This window comes from Balaenoptera ricei, chromosome 8 (assembly GCF_028023285.1).
Source record: "Balaenoptera ricei isolate mBalRic1 chromosome 8, mBalRic1.hap2, whole genome shotgun sequence".
Classification (NCBI taxonomy): Eukaryota; Metazoa; Chordata; class Mammalia; order Artiodactyla; family Balaenopteridae; genus Balaenoptera; species Balaenoptera ricei.
The window spans coordinates 87,773,828-87,799,111 of record NC_082646.1 but is presented as its reverse complement, the minus strand read 5'-3'; the positions used below and the strand labels follow the sequence as shown (position 1 = coordinate 87,799,111).

General features: G+C 34.2%; 1 protein-coding gene across 5 annotated transcripts in view; it reads right to left on the bottom strand.

The window, feature by feature from the left end:
• The window catches only part of QSER1 (glutamine and serine rich 1), an 85,035-nt gene that overhangs the window by 3,847 nt on the left and 55,904 nt on the right, over nucleotides 1-25,284 (bottom strand). For all 5 annotated transcript variants that reach the window (XM_059931345.1, XM_059931341.1, XM_059931342.1 and 2 more), the window contains 8 exons: nucleotides 16,250-16,578; nucleotides 15,184-15,300; nucleotides 14,457-14,590; nucleotides 12,856-13,073; nucleotides 7,782-7,919; nucleotides 5,407-5,504; nucleotides 2,342-2,494; nucleotides 1,011-1,106 (listed from right to left, as the gene is read on the bottom strand). In XM_059931345.1, coding sequence (XP_059787328.1) covers nucleotides 1,011-1,106; nucleotides 2,342-2,494; nucleotides 5,407-5,504; nucleotides 7,782-7,919; nucleotides 12,856-13,073; nucleotides 14,457-14,590; nucleotides 15,184-15,300; nucleotides 16,250-16,578 — 1,283 coding nt within the window. The remainder of the gene's footprint in view (nucleotides 1-1,010; nucleotides 1,107-2,341; nucleotides 2,495-5,406; nucleotides 5,505-7,781; nucleotides 7,920-12,855; nucleotides 13,074-14,456; nucleotides 14,591-15,183; nucleotides 15,301-16,249; nucleotides 16,579-25,284) is intronic.

Sequence of the window (25,284 nt, the reverse complement as noted above, 5' to 3'; positions counted from 1 at the left end):
TCAAACTTTCTCAATTACTTCCATTTGTGTTAAAAGCCGAATGACAAATTTTGGGGTAAGTTCTGCGTTTCAGAGCATTGTAAAAATAGCCAGCATACTTTACATGACCATCTTTACTTTCTCCTTTGCTAGACAGAGGTTAGATTTATGAACGTCCTTCCATACCAGACCATTATCAAACACATGATTGTACAGCCCTGAGCCAACTTAACCCTTTTTAATTAAAAAACTGATAATGCTTGTCAAAAAAGCTTACTGTCTACAACCATTTAACCTCTGAGTTAATCCTTACATCCTATCCACCAAGTGTTATTATGGTCATACATAATTTCTGAGCAACTTAAATTGATACTTAAAAGTTACAATTAAATTTTGATTATCATTTCTTCATGCCAAGGGACAAAACTCCCATTTTCTCTGCAATTAACTGGGATAAGGCCATTCTACAGATAAGGAGGACAGCAAGATATTCAAAGCCGTGACTAACGTGAATTAATTAAAGCAGGATCATTATACATTATGAGAGAAGAAAATGCAATAAAGTGCCATTTATTATGGCAACATAAAGCAAGTATAACAGCTTAAAAACATTACCACTTACAGCTCCTATGTGATGGTGAGCCTCAGATTACTCTGAGCACAACGCTTAGAGTACAGACACATATTTTTTAAAACAATTTTTAACAATTCTCTTTAAAACATTAAAAAATACTGTAGCTAACTAGTGCATATAACAAAAAAGCAGACTCACAGATATAGAGAACAAACTAGTGGTTACCAGTGTGAGGCGAGAGGGGCAATATAGGGGCTGGGGAGTGAGAGGTACAAACTGTTGGGTGTAAGGCTACAGGGATATATTGTACAACACAGGGAATATAGCCAATATTTTGTTAATAACTGTAACTGCAGTGTAATCTTTAAAAATTATATATATAAATGCTGCAGCTACAGTCTTCTTAAAGTTCAGAAAAACATACATTTCTTTTTTAAGTAAATGAAAAAGTAATTACCTCATCTTTACATATGAGATAAACATGATATTTATAATGATGGAGTGAATGATACAAAGAATACAACTGTATTTTCTCTGGATCAACGGCAAACTCCTATAAAAAGAAAAGAGTTTATAGATACATTTATTTCATGGAGCATCTGAACTAAGAATACTTTTATGAAAATACTAGACCAAAAGTCTCAATGGAAATCTTAAAAATGACTTATATGGCTAGATATTAATATGTATTAATATGGACAAGAGACTTATTCAAAATAAGATTTTAAATTGTATTTTAAAATCTTTATTCTTTTTTCCTGAATATAAATATACACTATTTTAAAAGTTCAACATTACAAAAAATTTTAACAGTAAACATAGAAGATGACTTACAAGGTAAAAGAATTCTTGCTTCAGAGGTAAACAAGGTTAACAGTATGTCACATATTCTTCCATGTGCATGCTTCCATATGTATAACATATATCAATAACACTAATTTTGTAATGGGAAGGGAATCATACTATACATATTGTTCTGCAATTTTATTTAACTCTTTTTCTTTAACCAAAGTAAAACTTGGATATCTTTCTATTTATTAAGCACCACTCTCCCAACAGAAATTATATGAGGGCAGGATTTTGGACCATTTTTCGCTGTTGTATTCCTAGTACTCAAAACTATATTTGGTATACTATAGGTACCAAATTTTTTAATTGAAAGAATGAATGAATCTATCTCTTCTTTTTAAAAAGTACATAATATTACATTATCTGGGTGGCTCTTTATTTATTTAGTCTCATGCTGGTGATATGTAACTGGAATTGTTCTTACAACTAATTCTACAATGAGCAAAGGCATACAGTTTTATGCATTTGTGAACGATTCTACAAAACACATTTTTGATGGGGAACTGATATGTTGCTAAACTGCTTTCTGAAAAGGCAATAATTTAGACTATGTTTGAAAGTAAATGAATTCCAATTTTAATAATTTTACAGATATGGAATACTGAATCTTATGGAATGTGTGCACATTCACTTATCTGTATGCATTTGTACCCAGTGACACACAAAAATATTAAAAATATAATTATAAGCATGGGATGATTATTAGTCTTATTTAGAAAATTTGTGAGCACTCACCATATGCCAGATACTGTGCTAGGCAATGGAGAAAAACAAAGAGTAAGAACGAGTCCCTATTCTGTAGGCCAGAGCTGCTCATTCCTACCTGAAAACACTTCACATTTAACAACAGAGTAAAATATTTGCTTGTTTCAATGTTTGAAGTAGGATTTATATTGACAACTAGAAAAGGTATAATGACATCAATCAATATATACTTACTTGTGCAGATTTAGTAGTTGTTTTAGAAGTTCTTAGAGTTTTTTTATTATAAGCTTTGCCATTCATTTTGATTTTAGAAATAGCAGATCCCCCACTTTTTGCTTTAGAGTCTCGAGTAATTATTGTTAGTTCAGGAAAACTTTCCAAGGCATTCTTTAAAATAAAATAAAGCAAAAATAACTGACATCAGAAGAAAAGTGATCTGAACTACTTCCAGCTATTCAAAACTTATTTTTAAAAAATATAGAAATATATTCATACATGTACATAGACACAAAAAATATATGTGGGGGGGGTACTGATGGGGTGGGGTAAATATATACAATCTATACACACATACACAAACATATGTGGGGTGTTAAACATGGCCACAAATTCCCTGTAGCTCCTCCCATCAAGATGTGGAACCTATTTCCCCATCCCCTGGATCTGGGCCAAACTTATGACCTGATTTAAGCAACAGCATGTGACACTATGGGGACTCCCTAATGAGTCAGAGTGTTCCTTCTAGTAATGCCTCTCTGGCTTCAAGGCAGGGGAAAGGACATTTATAAGCTTCAACTGTTTATAAACAGTTTCAACCTTCAAGGCCACTCTTTTCCAAACTCTGTATAGGTTCCCAAGCATCTGGTATTGTGACCCCTCAAACAGTGCATTTAAAACAACTTAATTTTTTAAATAAAAGTGTAGGAGTGAACTGTTTCATTAATAGAAATAATAGAATTTTTGGCATTTCCTACCATAGTGAGCTATTTGTTTCTAGCTTCATTCTAACTTTTAATACTGTGTGCATATTTTGGCTTTGAAATGCAAATTGCTATAAATGAAAACTATCTATCATAGACATCACTATTATCATTTATAGTTATATTAAATAACTATAATTTCAAAATTAGAAATTTTGTGTTTTTTTCTGTGAAAACAAGAATATGAAAATGAATTTTTCAGTTGTTCCCCATAAACTATTGCATAAGATTTAAATATCTACTGAGTCTATTAAATTCCAAGTGGTGGCTTTATTTTTCTTTTTTAAGATTTATTTATTTATTTTATTTATTTATTTTTGGCTATGTTGGGTCTTAGTTGCGGCACGCGGGATCTCCGCTGAGGTGTGCAGGCTTCTCTCTCTAGTTGTGGCATGCAGGCTCCAGGGCATGGACTCTGCAGTTTGCGGCACACAGGCTCTCTAGCTGAGGTGCGTGAACTCAGCAGTTGTGGTGCACGGGCTCAGTTGCCCCGCAGCACGTGGGATCTTAGTTCCCTGACCAGGGATCGAACCCGGCTCCCCTGCATTCTAAGGTGGATTCTTTACCACTGGACCACCAGGGAGGTCCCGGTGGCTTTATTTTAATACAAGTTGTTAGAGAACTGGTTTGACATCTCTAAAATGGTTAGCCAAAACCGGTCATTTTTAAGATTTAGTAAATATTCAGATAACAACATTCCATTGTCTGCAGAAAACATGGTATTTCTACCCAAAATATTTCATTTGAAGACAGCAGTTAAACAGAAAATACTGGACTAGGAGTGAGCAGAACAAATTCTTAGCATGGGGTGTCTTACTAGCTTCTGACCTTTTTCTTTCCCCTCTGCAAGTATCAATACATGTCAGTGAAGAATACAGGACTACTAGTCAGAGTTTGGTGTCCCATAACCTCTAAATCAATCTCAGAGCCTTAATTTTCACCTGGCTAAAATGAAGTCGATTTTCACTTTTATGTGGAGTTCAGATAAAATAGGGATGTGAGAAAGCTATACAAATTGCCCAAAGGAGTTGACAACTTATGTCCACACATAAGTTCACACAGACTTGTCTAGCAGTAATTGCCAGGACTAGGAAGCAACCAGTCCTTCAGTAGGTGAATGGATAAACTGTGGTGCATTCAGACAATGGATTATTATTCAGGCTAAAAAGAAAGAAACTATTATGCCGTGAAAAGACATGGCAGAACCTTAAATGCATATTAGTAAGTGAAAGAAGCCAATCTGTAGCCAAAGCTACATAGTGTATGGTTTCAACTATATGACATTCTGGAAAAGGTCAAATTATGGAGTAAAAGTAAAAAGATCAGTGGTTGCCAGAGGCTGGGGGAGAGAAAGGGATGAAGTGACAGAGCACAGAGGATTTGGGGGGGCAGTGAAACTACTCTGTACGATACTATGATAGTGGTTATGTCTGTCCAAATCGATGGAATGTACAAGAGTGAACTCTCACGTAAACTATGGACTTTGGGTTGTAATGATGTGTCAGTGCAGGTTCATCAGCATGACATTCTGGTGGGAGGCGCTGGAAATGGGGGGTTATTCAGGTGCCGGGGCAGGGGACACACAGAAACTCTATCCTTCCTGCTCAATTTGGCTGTGAACCTAAAACTGCTCCAAAAAATAGTCTATTTTTTAAAAAGCTAAAAACTTCTCTTTAGAGAGATATAATCAAATGATTCTAGGTGTTACATGTTATACTTTGAATAAGAAAAGCCGGGAAATTTTTGACTACTAAGTAGCTTCTATGATATATTTTCTGAGTTTAGATTAGCTTTTTGTTCGCTATTTCTAGTAACACCAAAAACCAATTTATAGTGCCAAGATAACGTTAACAGACGTATATACCTCCTACCATTAGGTGAGGATCAATTTTTCCTCAGATACTGAGTAATGCAGGCAAGTAAAGGGAATTTTGATAACTGTGCTAAGGCCAATTTTAAGTATATATGAAATGTGAAATTTTTAAAGAGGTTTAAAAGGAAAAACAAGATTGGAATACAGTAGTTTAAAGGAAGTATTTTTGAAAACATTTGGAAATTATTATATATAAGGAATACTAGATGAATATAAAAACCTGAAAAATGAATTTAAGCAGAGAAAAGCAAATGATTAACACTAAGAATATACTTAATAAAATAAAAAGACAAGCTCAGACAAGACTCATAATGAATAAAAATCAAATTTTTGTTGGGTGGAAAAATCTTATAAAACTGAGAATGACTTCCAAAAGTTTTCTTTCCTATTATATCTAAGACTATGATTGCCACTGAGTTTGCTAATAAACCACCTGACGGAAATACCTTGAATGACTGATCCAAATGAAGATTCAAAAGGAGTCTCTTTCGGTTATCATTCAGCATGCTATCTATTTTTTTCATATGAGGCAAAAGTAGCTCATCTAAAACAAGATAAAAATTTATTGTGACAGGATAAACTATCAACAAAAAAACTTGTTAGAAATACAGCTTTTCTTAAAACATTAATAGATTGACATTAAATTCACTGATTATGTAAAGTATTGATTTTAAAATATTGCGCATGAGGCTTTTTGAACAAAAGTTACCTTGAAAAAATAGGTTTACAAATAGCTAAGTGAGAAAGAAGCAGCATAGTGTGATGACAGAATCAAAAGTCCTGGGTTTTAACCCCATCTATGCCACCAGAATTGATCAACCAGTGGGCAAACTGCCTAATCTCTTCAGACCTCATTTACCATGTGAACGATAACAGTATTCCAAAACATAAATTTAACATTAAAATTTTTAATAAAATACTGAGTATGATATTCTTAATTCACTATAGTTTGGGGCAAAGAAAAAGTAGGGCAAGAAAAATAGTCAAAATCTAGTTTCAAATACACAAGGGAAGAGTCAAAATAGTTATTTGAGAAAAGGGGAGAGTAAAAGTATGATGAAGGTTTCTTACCCAAAGATTATGATTTCTTTTTTACCCTTCTGAAACTTTAAGCTCTTTTAAGAGAAACACTTTCAGAGTATAAGTTAATTACTTTTAGTGCTGTATTAAATATTTTAGGTTACTAAACTATTTCTTAATTTATCAGCATAACAACATTTTATAATACTAATTAGCTTTAATGACCTTTCTGAAAATGTATATATAACCCTCAGAATCTGGTTACTAATTTCATAGCTAAACAAAATGACTCTTTATATTTGGAGAATAAACACAAGCACAGAGACCTAAGAACACTTTGCTCAAATTGAAGAAAAAGTCCTCAGTAAGGAATGCTTTCTAAGGTCACCACAACACACCTGATAGCTTTCTTTTTAATCTTTCTAGCAGTGATTAAATCTATTCAAATATTATAAAAATTTACATTTCACACAAATAAGTTTTAAACATTTGTAGATTATTTTTAAATATAACCATTAAATTTTTCATCCCTCATTTTAAATGGAGAAAAATTTTTTAAAAAATGATAAGCAATAGAAAAAGAATCATTTAAAATACAACCACCCAGAAATGATCACTACTAAGAAACGCGTATTTTATGATGCAAGGAGTTTTGATTGAGAGAGAAAACGTTTACTGGCAAAAATGCTGACCTAGGGAATTAATTTTGCGTTTTGATTGTGGCTCTTCTACCACTAACTTGTTCTGTAACTTTAGGAAACACATTTAATATCTTCTCTAATGTCTCTTCCAGCTCTACAATGGTTGATGTATGAATTACTGCCTCTGATTATATAGTCAAAAAAGCAAGACTAGAAATTAGAAGACCTTGGATTTAATCCTTTCTCTGCTACTTGCAAGTTGTGGGCTCTTAAGCAAGTCACTTAACCTTTTTGAGCGTCACTGTCTTCACCCAAAAAATGGCTGTCTAAGTTGTTCTGGGATTAATATAGAATAATGTATGTCAAAGTATGTGGAAATAATAAAACAATATACATTATTAGGCATTGCTGTTGAAGTATATTGTTACTGATTATTCATTGTTACTATCTTTTTGATCTTACACTTGTTCAACTCATTTTGATAGAAGGATAATGGAAACTGACTCGTTAATCCTATTATTCTCTCTTCTAGTTGTCCCTGGTGAATGCTATAGTAGCTGAAGGGTAAATGTTAGTGAGCAACATTAGATATATAAATTACCAGTTTATTTCATATGTCAATTTCATCCCTACTCTACCATAAGAAGAAGTTACTAAAGGAAGAGTAAAAAAGGAATAATATTAATAAATATAACCCATGGCATTTATTGTTTTACTACTAATTGAATAGAAAATAATTACTCGGTGATGTATCTTTTACTGGACACGAATATACAATTTTAATCTTTACACCATTATTATCTGGTTCATCTTTCTAATTATTAGAAAACAGAATATATTGACATCTGGACCTTCCACGCAACTCAGACAATTGGTGAAATGTTATGAGGATGATAAAGATTCTAGAATTGAAAGAAACTAGTGGGTAGTTACATAATATTCTCATGAGTAGAAATCAATAAAAATATATTCAATATAAAATTGTTCATATATTCAAACAATTCATGAAAAGCTATGACCCCATTTTATAAAATCAATATATCAACAGTTTGTTAACTGACAACATATACAAAAACCACATATTAAACATGTAACTAACAGAGAAGAATAAAAAAGATCCAGAAAGTACTACCAAGAAACTACTACTTAGCAGACTGTACCGTTGCTCTTCTCTAAGGCTTGCATTGTGTCAGGATCCAAAGCAATGCTAACAAGCAATTCCATGTAACTCTTAAAGGTTTCCTTCATTGCTCTTGTGTTCAAAAAACGAGTGACAAAGGGAGCTGGAGGATTAAATTCTGGGAGGGAGAAAAGATGAAATATTAAATACTCCTTCCTGACGACTTTAAAAACACTCTGCTCTATAGCAAGTGCCTATAAGCAGATAAAAGGCTGTAAATAAAATTTCTTCAAATTCAAGGTTCTCCCACTCTGCCTTTAAAAACACCCTGGGTAAGAGATTCTCAAAGGTGGTTTTGCACATCACAATCACTGGAGAGCTTTTAAAACAAAACAAAAAAACCAGATTGCTGGACTTATTAAATAACAGAATCTGGGGTGGTAATAGTGGTAGTGGTGATGAAGCTTAAATGTTATACTTTTTTAAAAGTTCCCAGGTGCCTCTGAAGCCCAACACCAGCCCAGCATTTGGAAACATCTGCCCCACAGGAACCTGTTTCTCCTCCCCTGGCCCTACCAGACATCTGCTGCCAGGTCGTGCTACTTCAAAACTGATAGTTTCTCTACAGTATTTAATTAGTAAAGAAACCATAAAACACCTAATGTATGAGTTAATATATACATATCTCTTCTTTTTACTTCTACACTTAAATTACTGTAAAATTCTGGTCTAGAGTCAACACATATTAAAAAAAAAATTTTAATGTAAACATAGCCTGTGCATAAAGAAAATTTCACTCAAATTCAATGGCAAGAACTGCAAGATTAGAGGTGTGTCTGAATTTTGACTCTTTTCATTCAAGTATAGAACTATTATCACGGCCTTTAACAGGGGTTCTTAGACTTTGGTCCACGGACCCCTCGGCGTCTCCCCCCATAACCATTTCAGGGGTCTCTGATGTCAAATTGTTTTCCTAATAATATTAAGATGTTATATACCTTTTTCACTCTGTTGACATTTGTAAAAGTAATGTTGGGTAAAACTGCTGGGGCCTTACCTAGCCTGAAGTGAGGCAGTGACACCAAACTGTACTAGTAGCCATATACTTTGCCATGACTATCATCTAACTGCCATGAATTTGAAGGAAAAAAAACCAGTTTCCCTTAAGAATAATCCTAGATGAAGCAATAATAATTATTAATTGTATTAAATCTCTACTCTTGAGTAAATGTCTTAAAATTCTGTGGGATGAAATAAGAGGTACATATAAAGATTTATTTATTTATTTATTTATATTTATTTATTTATTTATTTATTTATTTCTGTGTTGGGTCTTTGTTTCTGTGCGAGGGCTTTCTCTAGTTGCGGCGAGCGGGGGCCACTCTTCATCGCGGTGCGCGGGCCTCTTACTATCGCGGCCTCTCCCGCTGCGGAGCACAGGCTCCAGACGCGCAGGTTCAGTAATTGTGGCTCACGGGCCCAGTTGCTCCGTGGCATGTGGGATCTTCCCAGACCAGGGCTTGAACCCATGTCCCCTGCATTGGCAGGCAGATTCTCAACCACTGTGCCACCAGGGAAGCCCCATATAAAGCATTTCTGCTATGAAGTATGACAGTTTTCTCCAGGAAAAGCATCCATGTAATTGTTTGAATTACAAGATGAACCAGCCACCTTTTCCCCCATTGGGATATGAATTTTATTTGAAAAAAATGACTGACAGATACACTATGCCTATTCAGACTTGGGTATTTGGCAGACATTTTCTTAACGAAGTGAACCTGTCACTGCAAGGAAAACAACTGACAGTATTTGTTGCCAATTATAAAATTTGAGGTTTCAAGTGAAAATTAGAATTCCGGAAAACTTGTTTCCACCACTGTGAGCCTGACAACATTCCAATACTTAAAGACTTCATTGATGAAATCAGTGTTGATATTAAAAATGTTATTTCTTTGATACTGCAAAAATGTATGATGTAAATGTAAGAACTAAAACCATAAGACTCTTAGAAGAAAATACAAGGATAAATCTTCATGACCTTGGATTTGCAATGGATTCTAAATATGACACCAAAAACGTGAGCAATGAAAAAAAAATAGACAAATTTGGCTTCATCAGAATTTCAGACTTCTGTGCACCAAAGGACATTATCAAGAAAGTGAAATACTGTGCTCACTTCAGCAGCACATATACTAAGAAAAAAAAAAAAACAAAACTGAAATATCTACAAAATGGGAGAAAATGTTTTCAAATCATATGCCTAATAAGGGTTTAATATCTATAATATATAAAGAACTCCTACAACTCAAGAACAAAAGGAGACATGAACTGGGCAAAGGATTTGAATAGACATTTCTCCAAAGAAGATAAGCAAATAGCTAGTAAGCAACTGAAAAGATGTTCAAGATCATTAGTCATTAGGGAAATACAAATCAAAACCACAATGAGATACCACATCACACCTACTAGAATAGCTATAATCAAAAAACAAAATATAACAAGTGTTGGTGAGGATGTGAAGAAATTGGAACCCTATGCATTGCTAGTGGGAATGTAAAATGGTGCAACCACTGTGGAAAAAGTTTGGCAGTTCCTCAAAAAGCTAAACATATAATTATATGACTCAGCAATTCCACTCTTAGGTATATAAATAATTGAAAACAAGGACACAAACAGATATTTATATGCCAGTGTTCACTGCAGCATTATTTACAACAGCCAAAATGTGGAAGCAACCCAAGTGTCCATCAATAGATAAAAAGATAAACAAGAACATACAATGGATAAACTTACAATGGAATTGTGTTCAGTCATAAAAACTAGTAAGTTCTAATATGTGCTATGTAACATGGATGAACCTTAAAAACATTATGCTAAGTGAAATAAGCCACGCTTACATGAGATATGTAGAGTAGGCAAATTCATGGAGACAGAAAATAGATTAGAGATTCCCAGCAGCTGGGGGAAAGGGAGAATGAGGAGTTATTGCCTAATGGTTACAAAGTTTCTGTTTGGGGTGATTAGGAAGTTTTGGAAATAGCTGTGACAGTTGCACAACAGTGTGAATATAATTAATGCTGCTGAATCGTACACTTAAAAATGGTTAAAAGTGGCAAGTTTTATGTTATATATATTTTACCACATTTTAAAATGTGGGAAGAAAATGAAATAGACTATGTACATCAATGAGCTAACAGGTATTTTCACATGACCAAAAAATGTTATAAAATCATTCATGGATGAAAGATACCTCAAAGGGTAAAACAAACCAATAGATTTTCATGTAACAAGCATGAAAAGTTGAAGAAGCTACCACTTGTCAAGTTGATCAAATAAAATCCTTTGAGTATCAAAAAAAAAAATCCATAATTATCTGAAAAGGTAATCAAAATACTCCTCTCTTTCCCAACTACATAGCTAATGTGAGGCTGGGTATTCTTCATATACTTTAACCAAAATAATATATAATAACAAACTGAATACAGAAGGAAATATGAAAATGCTATTCTTCTAACTAAATACAATTGTTTAAAAAAACTTATGTGAATGGGTTTATTTAAAATATCTTAAAATTGTCTGTTTTAACTGATACTTGGTGATATACATAGATACAGGCCACACACACACAGAAAAAGTGTTTTGGAATCCTCAGTAAATTTGAAGATTATAAAGAAGTCTTGAAACAAATAGCTTGAAAATCACCAGCCTATAAATCTATGTTTATTATCAATATTTGCCTTCTTTTTAAGAAGTACTAAAAATGCTTGCCTGTTAGTGACACCTAGTGGTAACTCAAGTTACCAATGAAAGAAAATTTTCACCTTGATTGTCATTTGAGGAAGCTGTATAAATAACTGAGTGCAAATTCAGAACCCAAACTTCTCTAAACAGTAGGCAGAAATGCTAACTGCGAAATTACGTATAATGCCTTCCACACATACTCAAAGCACTAAATTTCTTTATAAATTCCGACGTGCCTACTTCTAAACAACAGTTCACAAGTAGCTTTTAAAAACAATACATTTAAAGTAAACTTCTGTACTGAAGAGTTTTTATTATGATTCTGTTTCTATCCAAGTAATCTCTAAGATCAGCTCCCAAGCAGTGATACTTACAATGTCAGAAACCATCCTGGACATCAACCTCAACAGTGCCCCCCAACACCCGATTCATCATTCAAGTTCTGCCAAGATTACATCCTGAATTTCTCAAATGTGTATGTACTCTCTCCTCCATCCCTGCTGCCGAAACTTAGGTTCAGACTTTCAATTTATACCTGAACTGTGATGTCACGTAATTCAAATTCAGATTTTACCATGTTGCTCCCTTACTTAAATCCCTCCAAGGACTCCCCTTTGCTTGCAGGATCCCAAGCTTTTTAGCTTTAGCATGGCATATGCAGCCTTCCATCATCGTTTCGTCTTTTCCTGACTACCTTCAAATGTATGCTCTAGAAGAAGAAGGGTCAGCAAACTTTTTCTGTAAAGGGCCAGATGGTAAATATTTGGGGCTTTAATGGTCATATACTCTCTGTAGTAAATACTCAAATCTGTCACTGTAATGGGAAAGTAACTGTATGAAAATATGTAAATGAATCCCAGTGTTCCAATAAAACTTTATTTACAAGAATAGGCTGCAGATCAGATTTGGCCCACTAGCAGTAGTTTGCCTACTTCTGCTCTAGACTACTGAACTGCTAGAAATTTCTTGCATATATTACACAAGTTTGATGGCTGATGGAATGTTTCCTGGTATATGCTGTGTTTTACAGCTATCTCAGCTTTAAGTTCTAATGAAGTAAATTTCAATATATATAGCCTACATAAATGCTCTTTGGTGTCTTCAACAGTTTTTAACAGCGTAGAAGGGTTCTAAGGTCAAAAAGTATGATAACTGCCATCTATTTCAACCTTTTCACTTTATAAAAGAGAAACTAAGGCACAGTTATCTAGCTTAGTCATGGGCAAATATATGCCTAAGCAGAACTTAATTAGGTAGCTAAATTCCCTAATTAAGGAAAATTAAATACATTTTGAATTGTCAGCATCACTGCTCCTCCCCATTAATGTACATAATCTAAAGTTATCAAGGTTTTCATTTCATGGAGAACTCACCCTCATCATCACTACTACTAGAGTGGATCTCGGGAGATGAGTCAGATTGGGATGATGAAAATTCTTCTTTCCATTTCTTCCTTTTCTTTGGTGGTGGCTCAGCCTTTACTTTTAGCTGTTTAACTTTGGGTTTCATGGAAGGGGCTTTTGTCGTTGTAGTTTTTGGTGTTGGAGGATCAGAAGTTTTACTGCTACTACTTGGCTTAGCCTGAACAGTTCTGCAATGTTACAAACAGACTTCATTAACGCACTGAAACCTTGTCAAATTAAAATAAATTAGACAAGGGATTTCCCCGGCAGTCCAGTGGTTAAGACTCTGCGCTTCCACTGTAGGGGGGTGGGTGCGGGTTCGATCCCTGGTCAGAGAACTAAGATCCCACATGCCGTGTGATGCGGCCAAAAATAAATAAAATAAAATAAATTAGACAAAAACCCGAGAAACACTGGTGAAGAAAAGTTTATTTACCTCACCAGTATCTCCGAAATAAAGTCTAAGTCCTACACATCTCCAATGGTGGTTCCTCCAAAAGTCTTTTGAAATATACTCTTTAACCACTGACATTCAATATTCATTTAATAAGGGACTATATTAATTCCATCCCTATTTCTCTCTCTCCCTCCACTCTTCCTTTCCCTTTGTAAATTCATTTTCCTGACTATGAGGCTGTACACGGCAGATGAGCAATGGACTTATAGTCACGTCAGAAACTCTCGCAGGCTCTGGTGGTGCCAGGTCTTGATGTGGAATCCCAACTGCACCTGTTCTAGAGCCCCTCAATAAGATTTGCTATATACTAGGTTCTGGAGATTTGAGGGAGTGGATAAAATTGCATCATAAAAATAAGGTGGGCTGTGTCCAATAAGTTGGAATCTTCATTAAACTAGATCTTCCTAGCACTAGATTGAGAATATCAAGGTTCACACTCCCTTTTCCCATACAGATCAAAGGGAATATGGCTAGGTCATCTGTTTTCCAAATTCACGCTCTAGACAACCCAGAGTCACATTAATACATGATGACAATTCTACTGTACTTGTAATGTACAGGCTCAATTTTTTTCATTTTAAATTTGACATTCCATTATTATTTTCACTTTATTTATGGATAAAAAAGAGGGCTTAGAAAGGTTATCTTTTTTTTCTTTCTTCCTTTTTTTTGGCCACACCGCATGTGGGATCTTAGTTCCCCGACCAGGGATCGAACCCAGGCCCTGTGCCGTGGAAGCATGGAGTCTTTTTTTTTTTGAAGCATGGAGTCTTAACCACTGGCCCACCAAGGAAGTCCCTAGAAAGGTTATCTTAATCTAGGTCACAAAAAGATGGATTCAAACCTTTAGACGGTAAATCCAATTTTTTTCACTATACTAGGGTGACACCAAAAGGACTCAGGGAAGAAAAGGGTACCCATCCCACCATGATAGCGATGGGCTTTACAGTTCCCATCTCATTACTTCAAAAAGAATCACTTATTACATCAGGCACTGAATTTTCAGACTTGTACATAATGGCAAAAAAAAAAAAAAAAATCAGCCTCTTTAATTGATGTAATTCTTTGTACAAGACATTGCCAATAATAAGCCTTCCAATAATTACTACAATACCTGATAGTTTGTGAAGGCTTATTTCTTGGCTTTTTGGAACACACTCTGACATACTCCTTTTTGTTAGTGTTTTCAATGAACTTCACATATATCCTTTTGTATTTACTCTTTGCATCTCCAAAATATCCAAGGTACTAAGGAAAGAAACACTTTGAATTACATAATTGTACATTCTGTACACAAAATATTACTTTGTTGTCTTGATAGACTATCATAGAGCCATCCTTCAAGGTTTTCAACATGCAGCTCTGGTCAGGCTAATTGTACCCTCAATAAAAATGATTCCAGCCTCACTCTTAACTGCAAGCCCATATATAGCTGCAATCTTATTTGGCTAATCATCAGATGCTCACTTACTCAGTGCTATTAAACAATTACTTAGGTAGAAAATAATTCTGTAAGTCTTCTTGGTAAATCAGGATATTTGACTGGCAGAATAATCAATATAAGAGTCTCTGAGTCCATCTGAATTCTTCACAGACTAACACTAATTCCTTTCCTTTATTTAAAAAATAAAAAGTTAAGCACTTTAAGTAGCTGGTATTTAGACATTAATTTTATTTTAAAATCAGTATCATATACTCTGTAGTTCAATTTTAATATTTTATCTCAGAAATGCTCAATATACATACATTAAACAATACATTTAAATTTACATCATTCTGTATTTTACCCAGGATCACTGTCAAAAAATAGGAAGGTTAATGTAAACAAGCATTTTACTTACACTATTTGTAGCAGCAAATTCTCTTTGCCCATCTCGAATTTCAGGAACAAACTTCTGTAATAAAGCTTTTTGTACTTTCCAAATAGCTGGGGGTTCTTTTCCTGCTTTTAAAGCCTCCTGTAATAAGAAGTATTAACAACATTTATAGAAACTAGCAACATATTCTAGATTTATAGAATCTCAGAGCTGAAAGGAATCTTAAAGACCTACCTAGCTCAACCTTTTATCTTTTACCTAGCTAAACTTTTGCAGTAATTCTTTTAAGTCGGCTATTCAATCTCTGCTTAAATTCTTCCAGAAACAGGGAGCACAAACATGCAAAGTAACCCATTACCCTTTTGTATAGCTATTGGAAAGTTTTCCACTAATGATATTGTCATACATTACTTATGCAATTTTATAACAGTATGTACATATTCAAAAAGACCAGAAACAGATATGCTAAAATATTAACAACAGTTAATTGTGAATGGAAGGAATATGGATAATTTAAATATTATGTTCTTCATTGTATTTTTAATACCATTTCTCTCCACCCCAATTAAAAAATAAAATCAAAAGCAAGCAAACAAAAACCCAAAAATAAGTTTTCTTAAACACTGCTAAAAATTTCTTATATGAAATTGTAACATTCTGCAATTTGAAATTGTGAAAAAAGTCTAATTCTACTTTTACATTGTATTCCTGTTATTTTCTTTAAACTTTTAAATTAGATAAATAACCATTTTCTCCAAACTTCTAATAATACAAATGACTTGGAAGCTTTGAAAAAAATTAACATTTCAAAACTGCTCTAATTACTAGTAGCTAAATGCAATATACTGACCAGTCAGAAATACACAAAACTCAGAGATGAGTTAAAATTATTTTAAGCTATTTTCCTTTTCAAAATACCTGACAGCTCTAGTTTGATTTCATTATTTAACAATTATGACAACAGAATAATTACAAAAATATAACTTTTCACAATTCAAGCTAGATGCATGGTACTAAAAGTCATCATGAAGGCTACCATAGGGCACGCCCATTAAGCTATGACCTTTATACCTGTGAACATTCACATCACCTTAAAAGTCTCTATGTCTTCTATCTTTACCACAAATTCATCACGCTCTCTGTATTGGCCTTCTCCTCCACTTTCTGTGTTCTCCTCATCTGTAAAACCTTCTATGGCAACAGTGTCCTGTCCTTTTGCAAACTGGTCTGAAGGAAGACCATCAAGTTCGATGGACTTTGGGGGTTCTGCAGAGTTTATATTTTCCAGGATATTTACTGCAGATGAAGTAGAGTAGAGAGGTTCTTGCTTAACTGCACCCACAGTGGTGGAGGAAGTAGTAGCAGTACCAGTGGTATTGGCAGTTGGACTAGTAGTTGCCACCTGTAGGGCTTCTGAAACTAGATGAAGCAAATGCAAATTAGTAATACAAATTATTAAACATTTACTTGCTTTGAGTAAAATCTGAACAGTTTACAAAGAAAGAGCTTATTATTTTTGCCATCAAATTGTTTGAAACAATGAAATTAAAGAATGGTTGTTAACTTCCAAGAACCGAAGTGATGAGAATTACATCTGGATGACAATTAGACAGAGAACCTCCATCGACCTAAACTTACCCCTACTTCCACTTAAGTATTTAGCACAAAAATATTTTTAAAAGAATAGAGACAAAAAAGTGATGCAAGACAAGGAAGGGTCAGCCAACTGAAACTGTGAATTCCTAGAAGAAGAAAAGCTGACTGGACGTGGAAAACAAAAACAGCACCCCCCCCAAATACTTTGAAATAGCAGTAGAAGCTACCGAAATAAAAAGGATTATAAAGTAATGTTATGAAAAACTGTATGCTAACAAATAACTTAGATGAAATGGACAAATTCCTAGAAAGACACAAACTACCAAAAGAACTCAAGGAGAAAGAGAACATCTGAATAGACCAATAACAAGGGAATAAAAGAAATTAAGAACATCCCACAAAGATAAGCACAGACCCAAATGGGTACACAGGTGGGTTCTATCAACAGTTAAGTAAGAATTAATACCAATCCATTATAAACTCTAAAAAATAAGAGGAAACACTTCCCAACTCATTCAAGGCCAGTATTATTCCAGACAAAAATATCATGAAAAAACTACAGACCAGTATCCCTTATGAATACAAACACAAAAACCTTCAGCAAAATATGAGCAAATATACCAATATATAAAAGAATTATACATCATAACCAAGTGGCTTTTATCCTAGGAATGCATGCTTGGTTTTAACAGCTGAAAATCAATCAATCACCATATTAATATAATAAAGGACAAAACCACAGGATCATCAGAATAGGTACAGAAAAAGCATTTGGCAAAATTCAGTATCATGAATTTAAACACTTTCATGATAAAAACACTCAAGAACCTAAAAATAGAAGGGAACTTCTTCAACCTGATAAAGGCCATCTACAAAAAACCCACAGCTAACATCATACCTAATGGTAAAAAATGAGATGCTTCCCCCTAAGAAGGATGTCTGAAGAAATAAAACTGTATTTGCAGATGAAATGATCTTGTATACAGAAAGTCCTAAGGAATCCACTAAAAAACTATTAGAATAAATACATTTAGCAAGTTTGCAGGGCATAAGATAAATATATAAAAATCAACTGTATTTCGAAATGCTTGCAATGAGCCATCCAAAAACGAATTTAGAACAAAATTCCATTTATAATATCATGAAAAAGAAGAAACTATTTAGGAATAAATTTAACGAAAGAAGTACAAAGTTTACATTCTGAGACCTATAAACATTGTTGAAAGAATTAAAGGTCTAAATAAGTGGAAGAACATCCTGTGCTCATGGATAGGAAATCTCAACGTTGTAAAGATGGCAATACTCCCAAATTGATTAAAAGAATCAAGGACTTCCCTGTCGGTCCAGTGGTTAAGACTCCATGCTTCCACCCGCACTGTAGGGGGTGTGGGTTTGATCCCTGGCCAGGGAACTAAGATTCTATATGCTGTATGGTGCAGCCAAAAAAAAAAAAAAAAAAAAAAAAAGAATCCGCATAATCCCTATAAAAATCCTAGCTGCATTTTTGGCAGAAGCTAACAAACTATTCCTAAAATTCATATGGAAATGCAAGAGAGCCAGAATAGCCAAAAAAAAAAATCCTGCAAACAAAGAATAAAGTTGGAAGACTCACATTTCAGAAATTTCAAAACTTTACCACAAAGCTTTAGTAATTAAGACAGTGTGATAGTGGCATAAGGATAGACATATAGATCAAGAGTAGAATTAAAGTCCAGAAATAAACTCTGTATTTATGGTCAAATGATTTTCAACAAGGGTACCAAAACCATTCAATGGGGGAAGAATGAAAACGCTTTTTAACAAATGGTGCTGGGACAACTGGATAGGAATGAAGAATCAAGTTGGATGTCTACCTCACACCATATACAAAAATTAACTGAAAGTGGATCATAGACATAAATGTGGAAGTTAAAATCATGAAACTCTTAAAAGAAAAATAGGTGTAAATTTTCATGACCCTACAAAGTAACAAAAGAAAAAAATAAGCTGGACTTCATCAAAATTTAAAACTTGTGCTGCGGGCTTCCCTGGTGGCACAGTGGTTAAGAATCTGCCTGCCAATGCAGGGGACACGGGTTCGAGCCCTGGTCTGGGAAGATCCCACATGCTGCAGAGGAACTAAGCCCGTGTGCCACAACTACTTAGCCTGCGCTCTAGAGCCCGCGAGCCACAACTACTGAGCCTGCGTGCCACAACTACTGAAGCCCGGGCGAGTAGAGCCTGTGCTCTGCAACAAGAGAAGCCACCGCAATGAGAAGCCCGCACACCATGACGAAGAGTAGCCCCCGTTCGCCACAGCTAGAGAAAGCCTGCGTGCAGCAACGAGACCCAACACAGCCAAAAATAAATAAATAAATAAATTTATATATTAAAAAAAAACTTGTGCTGCAATTAGATGCCATCACAAAAGTGGAAAGATAACCTACAGAATGGGAAACACTGCTTACAAATCATGTACTTGCCAGAGATTTGTATCCAGGATATATAAAGAACTCTTACAACTCAATGATAAAAAAGACAAATAACCCAATTTAGAAAGTGAGCGAGGGCTTCCCTGGTGGCGCAGTGGTTAAGAACCCACCTGCCAATGCAGGGGACACGGTTCGAACCCTGGTCTGGGAAGATCCCACATGCCGCGGAGCAACTAAGCCCGTGCGCCACAACTACTGAGCCTGTGCTCTAGGGCCCGTGTGCCAAAACTACTGAGCCCACGTGCCACAGCTACTGAAGCCCGTGGGCCTAGAGCCCGTGCTCCACAACAAGAGAAGCCACTGCAATGAGAAGCCCGCGCACCACAACGAAGAGTAGCTCCCACTCCCCGCAACTAGAGAAAGCCCGCGCGCAGCAACAAAGACCCAACACAGCCTAAATAAATAAATAAATAAAATTTATTTTTTAAAAAAAGAAAGTGAGTTAGGGACCTATTTGTCCAAAGATATAAAAATTGTCAATAAGCACATGAAAGGCCGTTCAACACTATAAGTCCTTAGCTCAACGCAACTTCAGTAGATAATTGCAATCTCACAGCTATTAGGATAGCTACAAAAAATACAGGCAATAACATGCTAGCAGGTGTGAGGAGAAACTAGAACCCCTGTACCTTGCTGCAGAGAATGTAAAATGGTACAGCCACTATGGAAAACAGTTCGGCCATTCCTCAAAATGTTAAGCATGAAGTTACCATGTGACCAAGGAATTCCACTTCTAAATTCCACTTTCTAAATAAATAAATCCACACAAATACCTGTATGAGTGTTGACAGCAGCATTATTCCTAATGGCCAAAAAGTGGAAAAAACCCAAATGTCCATCAACTGATGAATGGATACACAAAATGTGGTATATCCACATTATTAGGGAATAAAAAGGAATGAAGTACTGATATATGCTTCAACATGAATAAACACTGAAAACATTACATTAAATGAAAGAAGCTAGTCACAAAAGGTCAAATATTATATGATTTCTTTTACATGAAATGTCCAAAAAAGGGCAAATCTATAGAGAAGATAGATTAGTGGTTGCCTATCATTGGGTGTGAGCGTGGGTGTGGGGACTGACTAATAATAGGTTTCTTTTTGGATGATGAAAATATTCTAAAATTAGATTGTGGTCACGGTTATACAACTCCACAAAACCACTGAATTGTACACTTTAAATGGGTGGATGTTATGATATGTGAATTATTATTTAACAAAGCTGTTATAAAAGGACTTTGAAGCCTAGAGCTGATAGAGAAGCTCCAGGTTGAGAAACAAATATAAAGAACATGTAGCACTGCAGCGGTAATTTTGAGTAGTGCTGATGAACTAAAATAATAACATATACAATAATAAGTAAATAAAACAGGAAGGGCAGTGATCCCCTTGCTTATGCTGAGCTGTAGGCAGCAGGGGTGGCTTGATCACAGGCCAAAATGGAAAAACTGTTCCCTGAAGAAAGTGAACTCTACCTGCCTACAGGAGGGGTTGAGAGGGAATCAAAGCAGAGCCCAACACAAATCCAGACCTATGAAACACAGAAGAAAATGGAAAAGCAGATAGGCAAGGGAAATGAGTGAACTACAGTGCTTGGCAACTAGAGTACATCTCTCCCGTATTCTAGCTAATTAGGGGGGAGGAGGGGCTGGGGGGGAGGGTATAGGAGCTGTCACCAGCCAGCCTACCTGATCTGTATCCCAAATTAAAACTATCCTCATACATTTATATGACTCCTCCCAATCAAAGGGAGAGGCCTGTTGAGGAAATACAAATGAATAATCTAATTATCAAGTCACTCTGCTGTGTATCTTGAACTTATACAGCTTGTACGTCAATCATATCTCAGTAAGAATGAGAAAATAATCTAATCATTCAAGATTAGATTACAGAATTTTATCCTAATGTAATATATTTTTATGCTACTATAACTATACATCATACTTTCTGCCTCAAAAATGTATATAAATGGAAATCAATTTTTTATGTCTTGTGACTGGAAGGCTCTATATATTAAACACTTCTAACATGATAATACTTATAATACATTATAATACCGTAGATCTAAATTAATATTTTTTCAAATTTAATGTAAAACAAATGTAAATGTAAAAAGAATGCTTCTTTTGAGTGGATGTGGCATTTAAAACTTACTCGTTTATGGACTCATGGGTGAATATTACTTATGGAGATAGGTTTTACAACCAATTTTATTTCTGTCCTTCATTTTTATTGATAAAGGAACTGGGAAACATTGTTCTTATAAATAATGGATGAATGAAGGAATAAAAGGGATTTTATTATAGCAATGTCACTGAATTTTGAAAATACACTCTAAGTTACATGGCAAAACAAATCACATAGCTATCTATGAACAAAAACAGAGATACGGCCACCAGCAGACCCTCAGAAAAGGAAAATTGTAAGGGACATGCTTTAGTCATAAGCTTGTCATCCCAAGGAGATGTGAGGTGCAAGAAAGAATGGAGGGCAATATGGTAAATATATAAATAAACCTAAGCAAACACTGACTATTTAATACACAATTTCTTGTTGAGTATTAGAAAACAGAATAGAATTAAAATACGTGGGGGAATTCCCTGGTGGTCCAGTGGTTAGGACTCCGTACCTCTACTGCCGGGAGACAGGGTTTGATTCCTGGTTGGGGAACTAAGATCCCGCAAGCCACGTGGCACGGCCAGAAAGAAAAAAAAGCAAATATTAAAATACATGGTAACATTAAAGTTAGGAGGGGGTAAAATGGAGTTTTAGTGCTCAGAGTCTTTATGTTATTCAGGAGGAGAGTAAGATACTAATAGATTTTGAGAAAAGTGAAAATGCATATTGTAATCCCTATTATCTCCAGGTAAAGAACAGAAATATTTCATCAAAATCATCAGGGCGGGTGAGAGGGTAGGTAAAGATAAGAATGAAATAAGACTGACCATGTATTGATGATTACTGAAACTGAGTGATTCATAAATCGGTTAATTATACCAATCTTTGTAACTTTATGTTTGAAATTTCCATAATAAAAAGTTAAGGAAATATTTTATAAAAAGAATAGCTTCCAAATTAGCGGAAGGAAAAACTTATCAATACTGTATGATGCTCTTTATGAGAAGTTTTAAAATGAGCCAAACAAAAGTATAGGGATACATACACAGGTGGTAAAATTTATAAAAGAAAAGCAAGGAAGTGATTACCAGCCAACTCAGACAGTGGTTAGTTCTACAGATTATGAGCTGGATTTACTTTAACACTCAATTTATTTTTGAACTTTCTTGCTTTCTAATGAGTAGCATTTAACACCATAAATTTTCTTCTTTGCCCCACACATTCCTGGCACATCCCCTTGGTTCCAAAATATAATGCTCCACTGTCCTAAGTGAATTGTCATTTCAGCTTTGGTTTCCTTTTAAAGCCATGAGTTATTTAGAAGTTAGCAGAAGTTATTTAGAAGTTTTAGAAAGAAAAACTTACTTTTATTTCTTTGTCTCTTTTTTCCTTTCTGCTATTCTTTTATGAAATTACTGCACTGTGGTCAGGGAATATATCTTAACTAATATCTGCATTTACAAATTTATGGGAATTTTCTGTGTGTTTTCCTTATGTGTATCATATTTCCATATGTGAGTTATATCTCACAAGAAAAAAATGTGAAAGAAGAGATATGGAAAATATACTAAAAATGCTAACAATAACAAAAAGATTAGTATGGCAATATTAAAAACCGAAATGAGAAATTAAATGTGAAAAAGAGAGATTTTATTATGCTAAAAGGAAATTTAACTGTAGTAAAATTTTAAACACCCAATTACATGGGTTCAAAACATCAACTACACAGTATTAGAAAAACAATAAAACATAGTTGTATACTTTAACACACCGTTTTCAAGAATCAACAGATGAAGCAATCTAAAAACAAATAAGGATAGGGAGGATTTAAAAAAACCTTTTTATTAAAGATTTAAAACATACATAAAAGTAGAGTATACAAACCCTCACATACCATAACCCAACTGTAACAAGCACAAACATTTTGATAAATTTATCTTTCTGTCATCTCTTTTATATTTGCTGGGATAGTTTAAGGCAAATTCCAGACCTATCATTTACTTGTAACATGTACATATACATTTTCTTAAATAACCTAATATCATTTATTACATTACACAAAAAATAAAAAGATATAAAGGACTTGAACAATATTACAAATAAAACCTATTAGCACTTGGTACTCATGGGATATTTATAAAAATTGACCATTTACCAAGCTACTAACACAATTTCCACAAATTTCAAAATGTAGATATTACTTAAGCCATATACCTTTGACCACAATACAACAGGGCCATAAGTTAGTACTAAAGGAATACCAAAAACAACAAAAAAACCAAAAATCTACTGGGAAACAGGCAAAACCCCACTATTCTTAATAACTCTTGGGTTAAAAGGAAATCAAATGAAATGACAAACCATTTAGAAAGGACAGTGGGAGCATTAAAAATTGAAACCAGAGGGATAGAGCCAGAGTGTGGTGAAAAAAAAAGGAAACTTACAACTTGAATGCCATTCATTAGACAGCAAACAAATAACAAACTAGCCAGCAAGAGAATATTCAACCCAGGGAAGATAGGGAAAAAGAACTGATAAAAGCAGAAATTAAGAAAAAGTGAGTAAAAAATGATAGGAGCAAAAAAAACAAAAACAAAAACAAAAGTACATTGGTTCTTTGAAAAGAACCATTAAATAGGCAAATCTTCCAAAAATTGATAAGGAAAAAGATTCAAATAATCACTTGGAACAAGAAAGAGAACATACCTACAGAAACAGAGGAGACTACAAACTTATGAGGTAACAGTATGTACAACTTTATAACAACAAATTTTAAAATCTAAATGAAAGAGATGATTTTACTAGAAAATATGCCATTCTTAAATTGACCCAGATAGATCAAACTATCAGGAAAAAAGTAGAAAGTCCCAGATATATTCTTAGAAATCCCAATTATATATAATAAGCTTTTTCAAATTTAAACAAATATAAAAACTTTCCTAATTCAATTTGTAAGGTCACCATATTCCTGAATACAAAAGTGAACAAGATTAAGACAAAAAATACTATACATTCACTTCATTTATGAATCTAGGTGTAAAAATCCCAAATAAAATACTAGCAACTTAAATCTTACAGTGGACTAAAGCAATTCATCATGACCTAGCAGAGTTCATGGTAGAAATTTTTACAAAGAGGTTTAGCATTAAGAAATCAAGTAATAGATGAATGTGGGGGTAAAAGAAAGCAGATTTATCAGAAACAGCTCAAAAAAGCATCTGACAAAATTCAATGCTCACTGTTAATTTTTAAAAAATCTTAAGAACTTCAAAACATAAGGATATCTTCTTAAAGAGTATGTATACTAGAAACTGACAAATATATTTCATAGTCAAACACTACATATTTTACTAAATATCAAGAAGGAGGCCAGGATGCTTGCTATCATTGCTACTATTAAACAACAGAGGCCTGAGCCAATAAGATAAGTTACCAAAAAAAAAAAAAAAGAAACAGATAAGTTACCATTATTTTTAGAAGATATAATTATCTGCTTAAGAGTGCAAGAGAATCAGGTGGAAAAACTGTTAAAATAGAAATTCAACAAAAATGCGAAACCCACGATGGAGACACAAAAATCAATCATTGCCATATATTATCAGTAACCAATGAGAGAACAGTATGGGGAAAATTATATTTAAAATACTAGTAAAACTATAATATAGAATATCTATGTGGAAAAAATGATAAGATATTAAAAGACATAAAATGAGATCTGAATAAGTAGAAAAACACTACATTCCATAAGTGGATGAGAAGACAATATTGTAAAGATAACAATTCTCCCTTAAAATTAATTTATGAATTCAATGTAATCACAATCAAAATCTCAAAACATTGAAGAGGCTCCTACTGGCCCGTTACAGGACAGTTTGAGCATCAGAAATAACGACTGTAACCTGTAAGACAATAAATTTTTAAAAATTCATGAAAGG